The following is a 19,910-nucleotide window of genomic DNA, read 5'->3' on the forward strand; positions in this document are numbered from 1 at the left end:
CAGGCTCTATATGATCGAATTTATAATAAAATCTATCAGAAAAATGGCGTTGAGACGTTTTACCTGTAACGTTTTACCTTTATCTAGTTTATGCCAAATCACCATTATGCCAAATTACAGTAAGCCAAAAGGGGTTTAGCCATTCGAAGAAAAAAAACTTCTAACGGTTTAATATGATCCAAGACACTTCAGAAATTTGACGGTCAAATCAAAGGCAATCATAATCGAAATGAAATCCACTTTTTTTTTAGTAGAATTCACAAATCCTAGATGCATTTGACGAACGTTGACAGTTCTAAAGGTTTTCTACATGAAATGAGGTCAAATTTGACTTTGACGTGCACTTATCCATTGCAGATATTAAAAACAGTTGAAAGCCCATTGTGGATCAAGGAGACCGAATTTAAGAATCCAAATTTGATGATTGTTTGTTCATTGAATTGAAGGATTCTCGCCAATTTGTTATATTTTGCCTTGTAGATCTGCAGTCATTCTTGAAAATTCTAGCAAAATCGGTGCTCCACGAAGCACATTTCTCTCGAATAGCGCTCCGTGGCTTGACCAGCTTGCAAAACCCCTTGCCTAGCCATATCGAATCGCACGCTTGCACGTTTGTAAACGTGATTTCATTATGTTCTGCTATCACGAACCACCCAGGAGTGTTCTCTCGACGATACAAAAGCGATAATCCCCGTTATCGCTTTTCAAGCATCTATCTGCACCTACCTCCACAAAATTCTTCAGCATCCGAAATCGAACTCCGGATCGTTGTTTGGCAGCGTTTCCATGGTGCACGGTAGGGCCCATGGAATCCATTCCTGCACCACCGCCGCCGCCTCCGCCACGGTAGTGCAGGACGTTGTTGCCGTAACTGGAATAGCAGTAGTTGTTGTTGGCACCGGTGGAGGCTGTGGAGCAACAGCCACGGTTCAGATTGGAGTTGGAGCTGATGATGGGTGGCGTTGCGGTTAAAAGATAGCAGCCGGATTCCTGGGACCGGGATGGGAGCAATTTTGAACCCGCCACGGCGTTCATCGAAGTCGGCGTTGAGTTGGTGATTCGCACTGGAATGGAAGGATGTGATTCGATGAGGTGAATTCCCAAGTAACAATTAGGGTTTTATAGATTGCTTTAAAACCACAATAAAACTTGCACCCACTATAGATCCGTTTGCGTTGCGTTGACGTAAATTTGACAGTTAGACAATAGATTTAGCTGTCACTTTCCGCTGCGCATCAGATCTGGATCTAATGTGATATCTTAGTCTTATACCCCGTACATATATTACAATGAGCACTCATAAATCTAGTTTTCACTGGAAATCCTATATATGAGTGCTCATTGCAAGCCAGCTTATATTACATGATATAAGCTATAGTCTGTCCGGGGTACTAGTCGTAGAGATAAGTAGACAAATTATGGTAGAATTTACGGAAAATTTTGGTAGAATTTGCAGGCCAATTCAGGAAGAATTTTAAGGCAAATTCTGGTAGAATTTGCAGTATAAATTTGATAGAATTTGAAAACAAATTCTATTAGAAATTTCAGGAACATTCTAGTAGAATTTGTGTACAAATTTTACTAGAATTTGTACACAAATTCAAGTGAAATTTGCAAGTAAATTCTACTAAAACTTGTATACAAATTCCTGTAAAATTTGCAAAAAAAATCTTATAGAATTTGTAGACAATTCAAGAAGAATTTGTAGAAAAATTCTAGAGGATTTTTTAGACAAATTCTGGTAAAATTTGTAGACGAATTCTAGTAGAATTTAAAGACAAATTCTGGAAGAATTTTTAGACCAATTCTGGAAGAATTTGTAGACTAATTCTGGAAGAATTTGCAAGCCAATTCTTGTAGAATTTGTAAGCTAATTCTTGCAAAATTTAGAAGCAAATTCTTGTAGAATTTGTAAACAAATTCTTGCATAATTTGTAGACAAATGCTAGAAGAATTTGTTAGAAAATTCTCGCAAAAACTGCTAGAAAATTCTGGTAGAATTTAAAATGAGATTCTTGTAGAATTTGCAATCAAATTATTTAAGATTTTGTCGGGAAAATTTTGGGTAGATTTTGTAATCAAATTCTTTTAGATTTGTGATCAGAAAATTATTGTAGAATTTGTAATCGAATTTTTAAAGATTCGCATAGAATTTGTAAGCAAATTCGTTTAGTGTTTGTAATACAATTCTTGTAGAATATGTATACAAATTCATGAAGAATTTATCAGGAAATCCTTGTATATTTTTTCAACCAATTATTTTAGAATTTGTTAGCATATTCTTGTAGAATTTGAAAGCAAATTCATGTAGAATTTGAAAGCAAATTCTTATAGAATTTGTCAGAAGATTCTTGTAGAATTTGTCAGCAGATTCTTGCAGAATTTGTCATCAAATTCGTTTGGAATTTGTCACAAAATTCTTGTAGAATTTGTCAGGGAATTCTTGTAGAATTTTTCAGGAAATTTAGGAAATTTTAGAATTGATCAGAAAATTCATGTATTCTTGTAAAATTTGACAGTATTTTTTTATAAAATTTGTCAGCAAATGCTTTTAAAATTTGTCAACAAATTCTTGTACAATTTGACAGCAAATTCTTGTAGAATTTTGAAGCAAATTCTTGTCAAATTTGACAGAAAATTCTTGTAGAATTTTACAGCAAGTTTTTCTCTAATTTGTAGATATTTTTCATAGAATTGGAAGACAAATTCTAGTAGAATTTGTAAGTAAATTCTTTTAGATTTTGAAAACAAATTCTTGCAGATTTGTAGGCAAGTTCTTATATAATTCTTAAGAATATTATTGTAGATTCTTGTAAATTGTGTAAGTCAATTCACATAGAATTTGTTAGCAAATTGTTGTAGAATTTATAAGCAAATTCAAACAAAATTTCTAAGGAAATTCTAGAAGAATTTTTATGCACATTCTTGAATAATTAGAAAGCAAATCCCTAGTAAAAAAATTCTTGTTGAATTGGCTAGCAAGTTCTTCTAGAATGTGTAGATAAATTCTTGGAAAATTTGTAGATTGATTCATGGAGAATTTGTCAGAAAATTATTGTAGAATATGTCTGTTAATTCTTGTAGATTTTTGTTTGATTTTGTTTTGATTCTTGTTTACAAATTCTTGTATAATTTGAAGACAAATTCTAGAAGAATTTGTAAGCAACCTTTCGCAGAAACTTAAGTCAAATCCATTTAGAATTTACTATCAAACTTTTGTAGAATTTGTAATCAAACTCTTGCAGAATTTGTAATCAAATTCTTGTAAATGTTGTAATCAAATTCATGTATATTTTGTAAGCAAATGCTTGAATGAATTTGTCAGAAGTCTCTTGTAGAATTTGTCAGCAAACGATTGAAGAATTTGTAATCAAATTCTGTATCTTAGTGAATTTGTCATTGAATTCATGTTGCGTGTTTCAGCAAAATCATGAAGAATTTGTCTGCATATTCTTGTAGAATTGGTTATCAAACTCTTGCAGAAATTGTCATTCAATTATTGTAGATATTATAATCAAGTTCATGTAGGTTTTCTGAGCAAATTCTTGTAGAATTCTTCTACGAATTGCTGTAGAATTGGGCAGAAAATTCTTGCAAGAATTCTTGTAGAATTTGTTTCACATTCTTGTAGAATTTGTATTCAACTTCATGTTGAATTTGTAGTTAAATTCTTGTAAAATTTGAAGTCAAATTCTTGTAGATTTTGAAGTCAAATTCTTGAAGAATTTGAAGTCAAATTCTTGTAGAATTTGCAGTCAAATTATTGTAGAATTTGCAGTAAAATTATTGTAGAATTTGAAGTCAAATTCTTGAAGAATTTGAAGTCAAATTCTATTAGAATTTGAAGTCAAATTCAATTAGAATTTGAAGTCAAATTCTATTAGAATTTGAAGTCTAATTCTATTAGAATTTGAAGTCAAATTCTATTAGAATTCGAATTCAAATTCTATTAGAATTTGAAGGCAAATTCTATTAGAATTTGAAGGCAAATTCTATTAGAATTTGAAGGCAAATTCTATTAGAATTTGAAGGCAAATTCTATTAGAATTTGAAGTCAAATTCTATTAAAATATAAGTGAAATTCTATTAGAATTTGAAGTCAAATTCTTGTAGAATTTGCGGTAAAATTCTTGTAGAATTTGCAGAAAAATTCTTGTAGAATTTGTAAGCAAATTCTTGTAGAACTTGCAGTCAAATTCTTGTGGAATTTGTAGTAAATTTTTTGTAGAATTTGTTGTCAAATTCTTGTAGAATTTGTTGTCAAATTCTTGTAGAATTTGTTGTCATATTCTTGTAGAATTTGTAGTCAGATTATTTTAGAATTTGTAGTCAAATTCTTGTAGAATTTGTAGTCATGTTCTTGATGAATTTGAAGTCAAATTCTTGTAGAATTTGAAGTCAAATTCTTGTAGAATTTGAAGTCAAATTCTTGTAGAATTTGAAGTCAAATTCTTGTAGAATTTGAAGTAAAATTCTTGTAGAATTTGCAGTAAAATTCTTGTAGAATTTGAAGTCAAATTCTATTAGAATTTGAAGTCAAATTCTATTAGAATTTGAAGTCCAATTCTATTAGAATTTGAAGGCAAATTCTATTAGAATTTGAAGTCAAATTCTATTAAAATATAAGTGAAATTCTATTAAAATATAAGTGAAATTCTATTAGAATTTGAAGTCAAATTCTTGTAGAATTTGCGGTAAAATTCTTGTAGAATTTGCAGTAAAATTCTTGTAGAATTTGCAGTAAAATTCTTATAGAATTTGCAGTCAAATTCTTGTGGAATTTTAAGTCAAATTCTTGTAGAATTTTCAGTTAAAATATTGTTGAATTTGTAGTCAAATTCGTGTAGAATTTGTAGTCAAATTCTTGTAGAATTTGAAGTCAAATTCTTGTAGAATTTGAAATCAAATTCTTGTAGAAATTTGAAGTCAAATTCTTGTAGAAATTTGAAGTCAAATTCTTGTAGAAATTTGAAGTCAAATTCTTGTAGAATTTGAAGTAAATTTTTTGTAGAATTTGCAGTAAAATTCTTGTAGAATTTGCACTAAAATTCTTGTAGAATTTGAAGTCAAATTGTTGTAGAATTTGAAGTTAAACTCTTGTAGAATTTGAAGTCAAATTCTATTAGTATTTGAAGTCAAATTCTATTAGTATTTGAAGTCAAATTCTATTAGAATTTGAAGTCAAATTCTATTAGAATTTGAAGTCAAATTCTATTAGAATTTGAAGTCAAATTCTATTAGAATTTGAAGTCAAATTCTATTAGAATTTGAAGTCAAATTCTATTAGAATTTGAAGTAGACCTGTGCGCCGATCAAAATATTTTCGGCGGCGGCGTGATATGTTATTTTCTGCCGGCGGCGGCGGCGTGGCGGCGTCACGCCGTTTGCTTTCGGCGGCGGCGGCGTGGCGGCGTGGGTCGGCGTGAGTTTATTTCACCTGATTTAGAAAAAAAATCTTTCCAAACCAATCGCACATTGACAAAAAATGCTACCCATATTTGATTTCAGATTACTGGAAATCGCTAAAACGTAGGTCACTCAGAGTTTGAGTAAATTTTCCGACACTTTTCCGGGGAAAACTTCTCGAATACAGGGAAAAATTAAGAAAATTGTACACAGGGTAGAAGTGTACTAGAAGACTGATTAAAACCTCAATCAGTTTTTCTCATATTCGAGAAGTTTTCCTCAGAAAAGCGTCGGAAAATTTATTCAATCTATGAGTGACCTACGATTTCGCGAATTTGAGTAATCTGAACTCTCATGCTGCGTTAGTGTGGTGGTCAGAATCAAAAGAGGCTACTGCACAGAGGAAACTAGCAAAACTTCAACGTCTAGCATGCATTGCAATAACGGGTGCGGTGCGTAGCACCCCATAAAAAGCATTAGAAGCAATCCTCAATCTGCTGCCCTTTTATGAACATGTGCCAGGTGATCTTGTTGGTCATCTAAGCATCTTCCCGAGTAGCACACTTTCATCACAATAAGTTACAGCAACTTGTTTATGACTGTAATAAGTCGTATATAAGTTTCTACAATTGAATTGTAACACTACTAGGGTTACAATACATCCAAAGAGGACCAGTGATGAGTATGAATGGAGACTGGATGAAACCAGAGGACACCTATGAAATTCCCTTCAACTTGTGAAACGGCACGTTCGGATTGTGAAACTGGTGGTCCTAACATTCGTCAAGGCTCAATCATATTTTTCACAGATGGCTCAAAAATTGGAATACGAACAGATGCAGGAATCTTTGGCCCCGGGACAAATATTTCAGTTGCGATGGGACATTTTCCAAAAGTGAACCATACTGTGGAATATCATACTGTACGGTAAAAATGGAACTCAAATGCTGGGAAGAGCAAAGGATGATGGCCAATTAGATGATTGTCACAAACTGCAACCAGCCAAAAAGATTTATAGCTCCTAATATAACATACACCAAAAAGCTCTTAGAGCTCAATAAAAGAGCTCTTAGTATATACACTGGCCTAGTAACTGGGCACTGTCCTAGTAGATATCACATGAAGAACATTGGTCGGGTTCAGAGTAATATCTGTCGTGTCTGTAATTTGGAACGTGAAACCTCGGAGCATCTGTTCTGCAGTTGTGGTGCATTACACAAGCGTAGATCCAAATTTCTTGGAAGTATTAGCTTACAACCTAGTGATATTTAGTCTGCAAAAATGGTTTTATAAACCATAATATACCGGACTGGGAAAAGATGTGTCCAGGCAATTAGCTTTCTACTCGTTAAATAGTGGTCGGTTGGATACTTTTTCCCAGTCTTTCACAAACTTTGTAACAGAATCCGCTGCCTTTACATGTGTCCGCAAGTATGCTTTGGTCAGGGCCCAAAAAGTTTCGATTGGCCTGGCCTGGGGACAGTTTAACGGATTCATCTCCTTGGGTACGAATTGGACCTTGTTGGCTTTATACCAGGCTATCGTGTCCTTGGAGTAATTAACCGACGCCAAATCCGGCCAAAACAGTGTTTGCGGATCATGGGTAACAGACGCTTGTTTAAACACTCACGCACACGGTTAGAAAAAAGTACCCAAAATTAAGTTCTTTTCACTCATCTCGGCACTATAGTGCAGGAACCCAAAAGTAGGTAAAGCGGGTCAAAGTAAATTTCATTTACTTGTGTGCAATTCGTATGGAATTTTCCACTGGATTTTTAACCAAAAGTAAGTTAGTTGTACCCAACAGTACGTAAATATGATTATACTCAACGTTGGGTTCCCACACTTTACTACCCCTGTTGGGTGGTTTTGCTCCTCCGTTTTTGACAACATTTGAAGGAGAAAAGGAGACAAACTAGTCAAAAGTAGGTAAAAGTGAACTTTCCGTTGGGTACTTTTTTCTTCCGGTGCACGTAAACATCGGCTGTCATTATCTCCGTTGTCACAAACGGTTCGGAAAGCATACCACACTCACGAATGGCTTGCCCATAGCATTTTTACCGATTTTTTTTGAAAAAAAAAAACCAACTTATCCGCGTCGTCAAACACTTTGGCTATCACTAACGGTGTAGTACTGATCACTACGAAGAGTTTTGTAATCAAATTTAACGTATGATTCAACTTCCATAATCTCATACACCGATTTTCCGCACAGCAACTGGTCGTATAAACCTTTTTGACGTTTAATAGTCTTTTTCTATCTAGCATACATGGATGAATTAACGGTTTGTTTTCCCACTAATCTGTTTCCCTCTTGCTCGTACTCGTTCGATTTAAATGGTGTAGTAGTGTGCGCCGATTAAACGTCAAAACTCTCTATAACTTCCGAGCCCTCGCTTTGAAGGATGTGGCTTATTTTTCACTTCGCTTTGGGTTCTTCTGCTTCTTAAACGTCTGTAGACACATTCTTGCCTTGGCCCGCTGGACGTTACTTGTCGAGGATCCCACTTTTCTAGCCACGTCTTGAACCGAAGCCCTTTTCAGGGCTGGTAGAGCTGATGCGATATAATAGTAGTGACTTTAGTGACTAAATAAACGGAAATAGTGACCAAATAGTGACTTGTAAATACGAAATAAGTAACCATTTATATGGTAACTTAGAAATTCACATACAGTTTGATATTGAAATAAACTTTTTATGTCATGGAACTTAAAATCAAATTTCATAAATTCCTCTAATTTAATCGAATTTCACAACGGAATATCCTGTGAAGAGCATTTGAAATGATTTAAATAATTTACATTTGCTAGCGTTATACATGATGACTAGCAAATAGTAATTCTCATTTTTTTATGATCTTGTATTTGATTCTGCGTTCGAAATATTTAAAATTTTGATATATCTAGGTAGATAACTTTGATAATTCGCTAATTTCATCAGAATGATCTCAAGAATTTTAGAATAATTCCCCTTCTCTTAAACATAGAGGCATATAAGCTTTAACAAAACTGATACTGCATTTTTTAAATTCTTTGCAGAACAATCAACAAGATTCTTTGAAATAGATTATTTTCGTAGTTGGAAATGCTTAACATCAAATATCAGAATTAAAGTGAAAAATAGATGAGGAGATGAAAGTAAAGAGTTGATAGTTCCGTTATAGTACGGCAGTGTGAAATTTGTATACAGAAAGTAGAAAGCGAACAAACCACAATTTTGAGGAAGGTACGAATCGAGTAGAGCATCTCCTTTACCAAGCTCATCCGTTAATGAGGGATGCTGAGGGGTGTTTCCCCCTGCCATCACTGGCAAAAGGGATGATCGCCGATTTGTTCATGTACCTCCGATGTGCGGAAACAGTTCTATCGATTGTTTCACACTCAAGTCGCCATCTGACGTAAACAACTACCCGATTCGTATTTTCCTCAAAATTTTCCTTTGCTCGTTTTCTACTTTGTATATACAATTTTTACTCTGCCTTATTATAACGGAACTATCCACTCTATAATTTAATCTCCTCATCTATGGCATAAAATCTCAACTTTAAGTCTGATATTTGACGTTAAGCATCTCCTACTAAGTAAATCGTTAAATTTACGCATGAAGTAATAACACATGAACAGTTAAAGTAGATCATTTTCGATTTGATATTGGTTCTTCTAGGAACTCCCTGAAGGCCCATTCCATAAATCCATTTTAAATTTATTTGAATTCTCCTTAGAATTTCGAGACATTTAATAAATTTCAGGTTAGAATAATCATGGACTTCTCCCCTGCATTCAATTGGAAATTCAATTCATATTCTCCTTAGAATTCCCATAGTTTTTTCTCAGAATTCTTAAAATGAAAATCCATCACAGAATAACTTTGAAACTATTCTCAGAATTCCTTCGAGATTGAACCTTCAAAATTCGATTCCATTGGAATTCTCGGAATTTATTTCGAACTCTTTAGAATTTCAGAACTAATTTTGAATTGAAGTGGTTAGAAGGAAAAGGGTGTAAGTGACTTTGATCGCTTCTCTTCATCGACTTTCTCTTTCGATAATAATTCCTTGATTCGTGTGCCATTTCGGATGCAAGATGAGAACCTCCTTTATCAAACTATGTAGGAGAAATAGCGCAAAATCTGTTTGTAAAGCTGTGACTGTCAAAAGAAAAAGTCGGTGAAGAGAATAGATCAAAGTCACTTACACACTTACACCCCTTTTCTAACCCCCTCAATTCTTATTAGAATTGGACCTAGAATCCTCAACTAATCATCATAGAATTTTTCTCAGAACTCTCGTTAAATGCACCCTCAATTATATTGGAATTATTTCCAAAATTGTGTCGGAGCTAAATTTTGCGTCTCTAATAATTTAAACAATAATCAAAAGCGACGCTTGTATGTGTTAAGCCAAGTTTAACTATATAGGTTAAACTGGCTTAAGATTTAAGCGGAGATGAAGAAATCGGTCCTCAGAGCACTTAATTTCACAAGAGACTTTCGTAGTCTGTACTTTGGTATTCTTCTCTGATATCCTTCAAAATTCTATTAAAATATACTTTGGATTTTTTAAAGTTATTAATCATCCTTGAAAGACATTTGAAAATCTATCACAGACAAATACATTTGGCAAATTTCCAAGGTTTACAATGTATTTTCTGGGAATGGAGGTATATTTTCCCCGATTTTTAATCGAATTTGAAGGCATTTCCCAATAGTTTTCCTGGTGTTCAAAAGTTTTGCGGTTCACTGATCACCCTGTTTAAAATTTTAATTTTTTTTAACAGATATGTATATTTTGTCAAAACTACTTTAGACTTTAGTGCTAAGTACTCAATTTAAACATATTGTTGATATTTTTAAATTTCACTCTATTTTAGTAGTGAAAAAGTGACTTTAGTGGCTATGTTTAGGGAAATAGTGACTTTAGTGACTTTTTGGTGTAAAAAGTAACTTTTTAGTGACTGGCTTCAAAATAGTGACCAAGTCACTAAAAAGTGACCTGCTACCAGCCCTGCTTTTTCTTGCGAGTGAAAGCTTGCACGATTTTCCGGTTCAGATTTTGGTCAAAAGGGTTCGGTTTACCTCCAGATTTTTGCTTGTCCTGGAAAGTTGCTTCATCACCATACTTCTGAATCGCGTTTCGAACGGCTCCGATGCTTACACCTTCCAATTTCGCTAATTTACTCAGAGAAATGTTGGGAATTGGGCTGAAAGTTTCCTTAATAATGATATTTAAAAGAAAATGGGTATAGTACATCATTTGTGCACGATCTGTTTGCGCTTTTCCGGAGAAATGCTTCGCATTGTCACGGAAATGTAAAGAACCGCAACTTGCGATACACGAAACTGTTGGTCGAAATGTAAACAATAATTCAGCGTGATAATCAGCTGTTTAAACGGCATCTGAAACAAGCAGGGGTGTTCGAAAGTCGTGCTTAGACATTCTGGGATACCCTATATTCACTTATCCTCCTTTATGTAAATCCGACTTGAATTATTCATTCCTGTGTGCTAGATCGAGAAAGTGCGAACAAACGTCAAAAGACTAAATGACAATCGCTGCACCACACGCTAATTTCAACGCGTTCAAGATAAATTTAACCTAAAGGGTGCTACGGATTTGTCATCGGCGTGACATAAATTTATTCGGCGGCGTGGAAGATTTTACTTCGGCGGCGCGCCGGCTAAATTTCATCGGCGGCGGCGGCGTACGAAAATCGTCGGCGGCGGCGGCGTGGCGCGGCGGCGCACAGGTCTAATTTGAAGTCAAATTCTATTAGAATTTGAAGTCAAATTCTATTAGAATTTGAAGTCAAATTCTATTAGAATTTGAAGTCAAATTCTATTAGAATTTGAAGTCAAATTCTATTAGAACTTGAAGTCAAATTCTATTAGAACTTGAAGGCAAATTCTATTAGAATTTGAAGTCAAATTCAATAATATATAAGAGAAATTCTATTAGAATTTGAAGTCAAATTCAATAATATATAAGAGAAATTCTATTAGAATTTGAAGTCAAATTCTATTAGAATTTGAAGTCAAATTATTGTAGAATTTGCAGTAAAATTATTGTAGAATTTGCAGTAAAATTCTTGTTTTGCAGTAAAATTCTTGTAGAATTTGCGGTTAAATTCTTGTGAAATTTGTAGTAAAATTTTTGTAGAATTTTTAGCAAAATTTTTGTAGAATTTTTAGTCATGTTATTAACGAATTTGTTGTCAAATTCTTGAAGAATTTTAGTCAAGTTCTTGTAGAATTTGCAGTAAATTTTTTGTAGAATTTGATGTAAAATTCTTTTAGAATTTGTAGTCATGTTATTGACGAATTTGAAGTCAAATTCTTGTTGAATTTTAGTCAAGTTCTTGTAGAATTTGAAGTTAATACTTGTAAGATTTGATGTAAAATTCTTATAGAATTTGTTGTGAAATTTTTCTAGAATTTGAAGTCAAATTATTGCAGAATTTGTAGTCAGATTTGCAGTCAAATTATTGTAGAATTTGTAGTCATTTTTTTTTAAATTTGTAGTTAAATTATTGTAGAATTTGTAGTAAATTTTTTGTACAATTTATAGTCAAATTCTTGTAGAATTTGTTGTCAAATTCTTGTAGAATTTGTAGTCAGATTCTTTTAGAATTTGTAGTCAAATTCTTGTAGAACTTGTAGTCATGCTCTTGATGAATTTGTAGTCAAATTCTTGTAGAAGTGGTATTAGATTTCTTGTAGAATTTGTAGTTAAATTCTTGTTGAATTTGTAGTCATGTTCTTTACGAATTTATAGTCAAGTTTTAAGAATTAAGTTCTTGACGAATTTGGAGTCAAATTCTTGTAGAATTTGTATACAAATTCTTTTAGAATTTGTAGTCGAATTCATATAGAATATTTAGTCGAATTTTTGGAATTTGTAGTTGAATTCTTGTAGCATTTTAAGTCAAATTCTTGTAGAATTTGAATTCAAATTGTTGTAGCCACATTCTTGTAGAATTTGCGGCCAAATTCTTGCAGAATTTGTAGTCAAATTTGTGTTGAATTTGTAGTCAAATTCTTGTAGAATTTTAAGTCAAATTCTTGTAGAATTTTCAGTTAAAATATTGTTGAATTTGTAGTCAAATTCGTGTAGAATTTGTAGTCATGTTCTTGACGAATTTGTAGTCAAATTCTTGTAGAATTTGTAGTTAAATTCTTGTAGAATTTGTAGTTAAATTCTTGTAGAATTTGTATTCAAATTCTTGATGAATTTGTAGTCTTGTTATTAATAATTTGTAGGCAAATTCATGTAGAATTTGTATTTAAAGTCTTTTAGAATTGTTAGTCAAATTCTTGTAGAATATTTAGTCGAATTTTTGGAATTTGTAGTCGAGTTCTTGTAGAATTTTAAGTCAAATTCTTGGAGTATTTGATGTCAAATTCTCGTATCATGTGTAGTCAAATTCTTGTTAAATTTGCATTCAAATTCTTGTTAAATTTGCATTCAAATTCTTGTAGAATTTGTAAACAAATTCTTTTAGAATTTGTAAACAAATGCGTGTAGAATTTGGAGTTAAATTCTTGTCGAATTTGTGAACAAATACTTGTAGAATTTGTTAACAAATTCGTGTAGAATTTTGAAACAAATTCGTGTAGAATTTGTAAACAAATTCGTGTAGAGTTTGTAAACAAATTCTTGCAGAATTTGTAATCAAATACTTGTAGAATTTGTAAGCAAATTCTTGTATAATTTTTAAACATTTTTTTGTAGAATTTGTAAACAATTTTTTGTAGAATTTGTAAACAAATCCTTGTAGAATTTGTAATCAAATTCTTGTAGAATTTGTAAACAAATTCTTGTAGAATTTGTTAACAAATTATTGCAGAATTGGTAAACAAATTATTGTAGAATTGGTAAACAAACTCTTGTAGAATTTTCAATCAAATTGTTATGAATTGGTAAACAAATTATTGTAGAATTGGTAAACAAACTCTTGTAGAATTTTCAATCAAATTGTTATAGAATGTGTAAACAATTTCTTATAGAATTTGTTATCAAATTTTTGTAGAATTTGTTTTTAAATTCTTGTAGAATTTGTACAAAACTCTTGTAGAATTTGCAATCAAATTATTGTAGAATTTGTTGTATAATTCTTGTAGAATTTGTTGTATAATTCTTGTAGAATTTGTAAACAAATTCTTGAAGAAATTGTCAACAAATTATTGTAGAATTTGTATACAAATTCTTGTAGAATTTGTACACACATTCTTGTAGAATTCGTAAGCAAATTCTTGTAGAATTTGTAAGCAAATTATTGTACAATTTATAAATAAATTCTTGTAGAATTTGCTCTAGAACCAAATAATTGAATATAATCCTTGTGGAATCTGCAAACAATTTTGAACTAAATCATACTCACACTGATGCTTCTGGTGGGTCGAGTGCCGTATCTCGCGCCGCAGTCCCCGCCACAGCTTGGACACTATCATCGAGTAGGCAAATCCCATGGTCAACAGCGGAAAGCACAGCAGCCCCGCGTCCAGGAATAGCACGTAGGCTCGTTCGTACGACTTGTCGGGCCACATTTCGCGGCACTTCATCGGCGGTAGCATTGACGGTTGTTGTTGGCTGCTTGTGGTAAAGGTAACATTGCTGCTGGCGGCATGGAGCCTCTGGACGGGCTGCAACCGTTGTACGTAGCACAGCGGGGAGTTCACCAGGAAGCTTAACGTCCATACGAGGGCGATCATTTTGTAAGCGTGGAACTGCGTCTGCCAGCGACGGGACGACAGCGGCCGGCAGATTGCAAAGTATCGCTCCAGGGAGATGGCCACCAAGGTCCAAACGGCCACCGACACCGATACGGCTGACAGAGGCAGAACGGTCAATGCTCAGGGTTACATTATATTTTTTTTGCAGTAATATGCTCTTACCTTGAAAGTAGGGTATCAGCTTGCACATGATGCTGCCGAATATGAACTTCCGCAAAACCTGCCCGACCAGAGTGAACGGCATGCAGAATACACCGAGCAGAAGATCCGAAATAGCCTGAAACGACGCAATGAAATTGGGTGGGCAAAAGCAAATTAGAAAACTGTAAAATGGTGTTCAAGTTCAAGGTATTTCGTTTTTTTTTTATTTCTATACCTGAAGAAATCTAATATGAATGTGAAGAGTGGAAAAGTCCGTAATGCACATTTGAAACGGAACCCTTTTGTTGTTAAGGGTTGCTTGAGTCGAGGGTTTCTTGAAAATGTTGGCTGCTTCAAAGCGGAATATCCCGTTTTCCCGACTAGAAATTGCTTGAGTTGAATCAAAATGTATTATATCAACAATGTTCACTCTTCGATTTTCCAGGGGATAGAAACTTCCTGTTCGACATACCATTACATGCATTTGGTGATGGTCGAGGGGTGAGTGGCTTGAAATTATTACACATAAACATATTATTAAATTACACAAATTACGATGCGTTGTGCTCATTGTTTAGGCCTGTAGATACCTAATTGGGAACACGAAAATAATTGTTTAAACAAGTTTTGATTTTTATCTCTTTTGTAGCTTTGAAGCATCTCTCGTAATGTTTATAAAATACATTAGTTGCCTTTTCTGACGCAAAATCGTGTCTCCGAAAAAAACAAAAGAATGAACTATATTGTTAATACAGTATATTTGGTGCAATGATGTTTACTACAGGGGAACCAGCGTAAACCTAAAAATCAATCGTCAAATGAAGGCATAACATTTTTACTCGGGATTCTCCCGGATTGAGCTTCAAAGTTCGGCAGATGCGTTCTCTTTCCATTGCTATCGAAACCTTTCATATTTTAATGTTACGGATCGAAAAAAAAAAATCCTCATCTGCGTGGGAAATTGACTGGAAAACAGTGACGGTGGTAGCAGATTAGCATGTAAATAGCTTATTGACCGGTTTGCTTGTTATTTGAATATGGAATTTGATTGAATTACGTCCTCTCCTTTCTTCGGGCGGGAAAAAATATAAAATGTTGCGGAACGGATTTTACTTCGTTCGATGAAAAAAACAACCCTTTCAGGTTGGAGCTGGAAAATCCGATACTGATTGACGTTTTAGGACCCTCTTGGCTTTGGATTCATCCATTTTTTTTCCCAGAAAGATTCATGAACTTTGATGTGTGGGTTCGACTTCAGTAGCTGCAAGAGTCAACTGGTTGCGAGTAAGCCTACCCAATTATACGCCGAGAGGGATTTATAGTGATGGGAAACAGTGAAAAGGAAAAGCTCTCAGAAGACGAGCATCGTCTTCTTCATTGTTGATTATTACGTCCCAACTGGAACTTTGCGCTTGATCTATGAGCACAGTTTTTAATTGAGAGCTTCAAATTCTGTGAGTGATTTTCATATTCGTATACAGCGAAAAAACCTAGTCAAGGTCAAACTTATTTTTTGTTGGAAGGTAAATTGTGGAAGGTATTTACCCATGAGAGAATCGTTTTTCCAAAACAGGTCTGCGGTTGCATTTCTCTGAAGTGACATCAAAAGCTCTTAAAAGATTCAAAGAATTATCTCCATTTGGCTGGAGCATTCCAGCAACTTGAGACTTGCCAGTCAACCATACACTTACACACTTAATCTAGCTCGGTAAAATCTCCAACATCCGATTACCTCAGCATTCTGATATCTCTTCATAGAACATGAATGAGTAATTTTTTTTTATACTAGACGAATACCTACAGCTCTCGCTACAGCTAAAAGCTTATGTACAGGGTCTTTTGGAGTAACTGTCACTGATTTCACATGTATGTAATTCTCAATGGATAAAATGAATATATGTTTTCGTATGTTTTTTTTTAAAGGTGTGTACACATATCAGCTTGTATTGATAGTAGGATTAGAAATTTCATTCGTTTTCGATTTCAAGCAGCCATGGAAGTGAAAATGGAAAATGTTATAAATCTGTATAAATTCGTATGTTATCTTTTAGAAGTTGAATGATTTTCGTAACACTATAGAGGTGCAAAGGAACCATGCTTGGAAAATCCGTTAAATATCAAGGCTTAAACGCATCGCCAGGAATCCAGAAGTACTGGAATTAAAACGTGCGTGCCGGCTGTGATTCATTTTCGTGACAAATGCGAGGGGGGCGACACATCTAAATCTCAAGTTTAGATGCTCAACAAATCTCACACTAGCGAATCTATCTTCGAAAAATCTTCTTTCATTTGCCGCATCTACTTGCATCGCTCATCATCTTTTTACAGGAAATCTTCAGAATCGTCATCAATCTTCTTTCTATCTACTCAGCGTGCGCGCCGCTAGCCACAGCAAAACACAATCTTTTTTGCATCGTAGATAGAATCGTCCCCCTCGCTCTAGACATCATTTCGGTTCTAAAAATACCTACAGACAGACAGACAGACAGACAGACAGACAGACAGACAGACAGACAGACAGACAGACAGACAGACAGACAGACAGACAGACAGACAGACAGACAGACAGACAGACAGACAGACAGACAGACAGACAGACAGACAGACAGACAAGACAGACAGACAGACAAGACAGACAGACAGACAGACAGACAAGACAGACAGACAGACAGACAGACAGACAGACAGACAGACAGACAGACAGACAGACAGACAGACAGACAGACAGACAGACAGACAGACAGACAGACAGACAGACAGACAGACAGACAGACAGACAGACAGACAGACAGACAGACAGACAGACAGACAGACAGACAGACAGACAGACAGACAGACAGACAGACAGACAGACAGACAGACAGACAGACAGACAGACAGACAGACAGACAGACAGACAGACAGACAGACAGACAGACAGACAGACAGACAGACAGACAGACAGACAGACAGACAGACAGACAGACAGACAGACAGACAGACAGACAGACAGACAGACAGACAGACAGACAGACAGACAGACAGACAGACAGACAGACAGACAGACAGACAGACAGACAGACAGACAGACAGACAGACAGACAGACAGACAGACAGACAGACAGACAGACAGACAGACAGACAGACAGACAGACAGACAGACAGACAGACAGACAGACAGACAGACAGACAGACAGACAGACAGACAGACAGACAGACAGACAGACAGACAGACAGACAGACAGACAGACAGACAGACAGACAGACAGACAGACAGACAGACAGACAGACAGACAGACAGACAGACAGACAGACAGACAGACAGACAGACAGACAGACAGACAGACAGACAGACAGACAGACAGACAGACAGACAGACAGACAGACAGACAGACAGACAGACAGACAGACAGACAGACAGACAGACAGACAGACAGACAGACAGACAGACAGACAGACAGACAGACAGACAGACAGACAGACAGACAGACAGACAGACAGACAGACAGACAGACAGACAGACAGACAGACAGACAGACAGACAGACAGACAGACAGACAGACAGACAGACAGACAGACAGACAGACAGACAGACAGACAGACAGACAGACAGACAGACAGACAGACAGACAGACAGACAGACAGACAGACAGACAGACAGACAGACAGACAGACAGACAGACAGACAGACAGACAGACAGACAGACAGACAGACAGACAGACAGACAGACAGACAGACAGACAGACAGACAGACAGACAGACAGACAGACAGACAGACAGACAGACAGACAGACAGACAGACAGACAGACAGACAGACAGACAGACAGACAGACAGACAGACAGACAGACAGACAGACAGACAGACAGACAGACAGACAGACAGACAGACAGACAGACAGACAGACAGACAGACAGACAGACAGACAGACAGACAGACAGACAGACAGACAGACAGACAGACAGACAGACAGACAGACAGACAGACAGACAGACAGACAGACAGACAGACAGACAGACAGACAGACAGACAGACAGACAGACAGACAGACAGACAGACAGACAGACAGACAGACAGACAGACAGACAGACAGACAGACAGACAGACAGACAGACAGACAGACAGACAGACAGACAGACAGACAGACAGACAGACAGACAGACAGACAGACAGACAGACAGACAGACAGACAGACAGACAGACAGACAGACAGACAGACAGACAGACAGACAGACAGACAGACAGACAGACAGACAGACAGACAGACAGACAGACAGACAGACAGACAGACAGACAGACAGACAGACAGACAGACAGACAGACAGACAGACAGACAGACAGACAGACAGACAGACAGACAGACAGACAGACAGACAGACAGACAGACAGACAGACAGACAGACAGACAGACAGACAGACAGACAGACAGACAGACAGACAGACAGACAGACAGACAGACAGACAGACAGACAGACAGACAGACAGACAGACAGACAGACAGACAGACAGACAGACAGACAGACAGACAGACAGACAGACAGACAGACAGACAGACAGACAGACAGACAGACAGACAGACAGACAGACAGACAGACAGACAGACAGACAGACAGACAGACAGACAGACAGACAGACAGACAGACAGACAGACAGACAGACAGACAGACAGACAGACAGACAGACAGACAGACAGACAGACAGACAGACAGACAGACAGACAGACAGACAGACAGACAGACAGACAGACAGACAGACAGACAGACAGACAGACAGACAGACAGACAGACAGACAGACAGACAGACAGACAGACAGACAGACAGACAGACAGACAGACAGACAGACAGACAGACAGACAGACAGACAGACAGACAGACAGACAGACAGACAGACAGACAGACAGACAGACAGACAGACAGACAGACAGACAGACAGACAGACAGACAGACAGACAGACAGACAGACAGACAGACAGACAGACAGACAGACAGACAGACAGACAGACAGACAGACAGACAGACAGACAGAGTTTTCATCCCACAAACAATAGCAGTCGAAATTCACTGTTTCTCCGACGCCTCGGAGAAGGCATATGGCGCCTGTCTGTATGTGTGGAGCACTTCTGCACAGACAGACAGACAGCTATTCGCCAAGGTTCGAGAATCGATTAGGATTGATGCTGATTGCTATTTCTGGACGGATTCTACGTGCGTTTTACGTTGGATTGAGGCTCCCCCAATGACTTGGACCACTTTCGTCGCCAACAGGGTGGCCAAAATCCAAAATAACACTGAGGGTGGTCGATGGTTTCATGTTCCTGGGACCCAAAATCCAGCAGACTTGATTTCCCGGGGAATTCCTGACATCCTGGAAAACCAATTCTGGTGGCGAGGACCTACCTGGCTGGAGGAGAACTCAGACCAATGGCCTAGATCACCGAAGATACAATCAACAGGAGAGGTTGAAGAAGAAAAACGTCGAACGGTTATCGCAGGATGCGTTTCCACACTCGCAGAGTTCAACCATGAGTACATCCGTAAATTTTCGTCATACTCCGATCTCGTTCGTCGCACCGCATACTGGCTTCGTTTGATGAAACTACTTCGAACACCGTCTTCCCAACGGAATAACACAGCTTTCCTTTCCACCGCCGAGCTC

General features: G+C 36.5%; 1 protein-coding gene across 1 annotated transcript in view; it reads right to left on the minus strand.

Annotated features, from left to right (window-relative positions):
• The window catches only part of LOC135698749 (putative tyramine receptor 2), a 231,534-nt gene that overhangs the window by 102,688 nt on the left and 108,936 nt on the right, over positions 1–19,910 (minus strand). Inside the window, exons 3-5 of the mRNA XM_065218876.1 lie at positions 14,297–14,411; positions 13,783–14,229; positions 727–1,064 (exon numbers count right to left, since the gene is read on the minus strand). Coding sequence (XP_065074948.1) covers positions 727–1,064; positions 13,783–14,229; positions 14,297–14,411 — 900 coding nt within the window. The remainder of the gene's footprint in view (positions 1–726; positions 1,065–13,782; positions 14,230–14,296; positions 14,412–19,910) is intronic.

This window comes from Ochlerotatus camptorhynchus, unplaced genomic scaffold (genome assembly GCF_037179485.1).
Source record: "Ochlerotatus camptorhynchus isolate MF236.1 unplaced genomic scaffold, CSIRO-AGI_Acam_v1.1 ptg000094l, whole genome shotgun sequence".
Lineage (NCBI taxonomy): Eukaryota > Metazoa > Arthropoda > Insecta > Diptera > Culicidae > Ochlerotatus > Ochlerotatus camptorhynchus.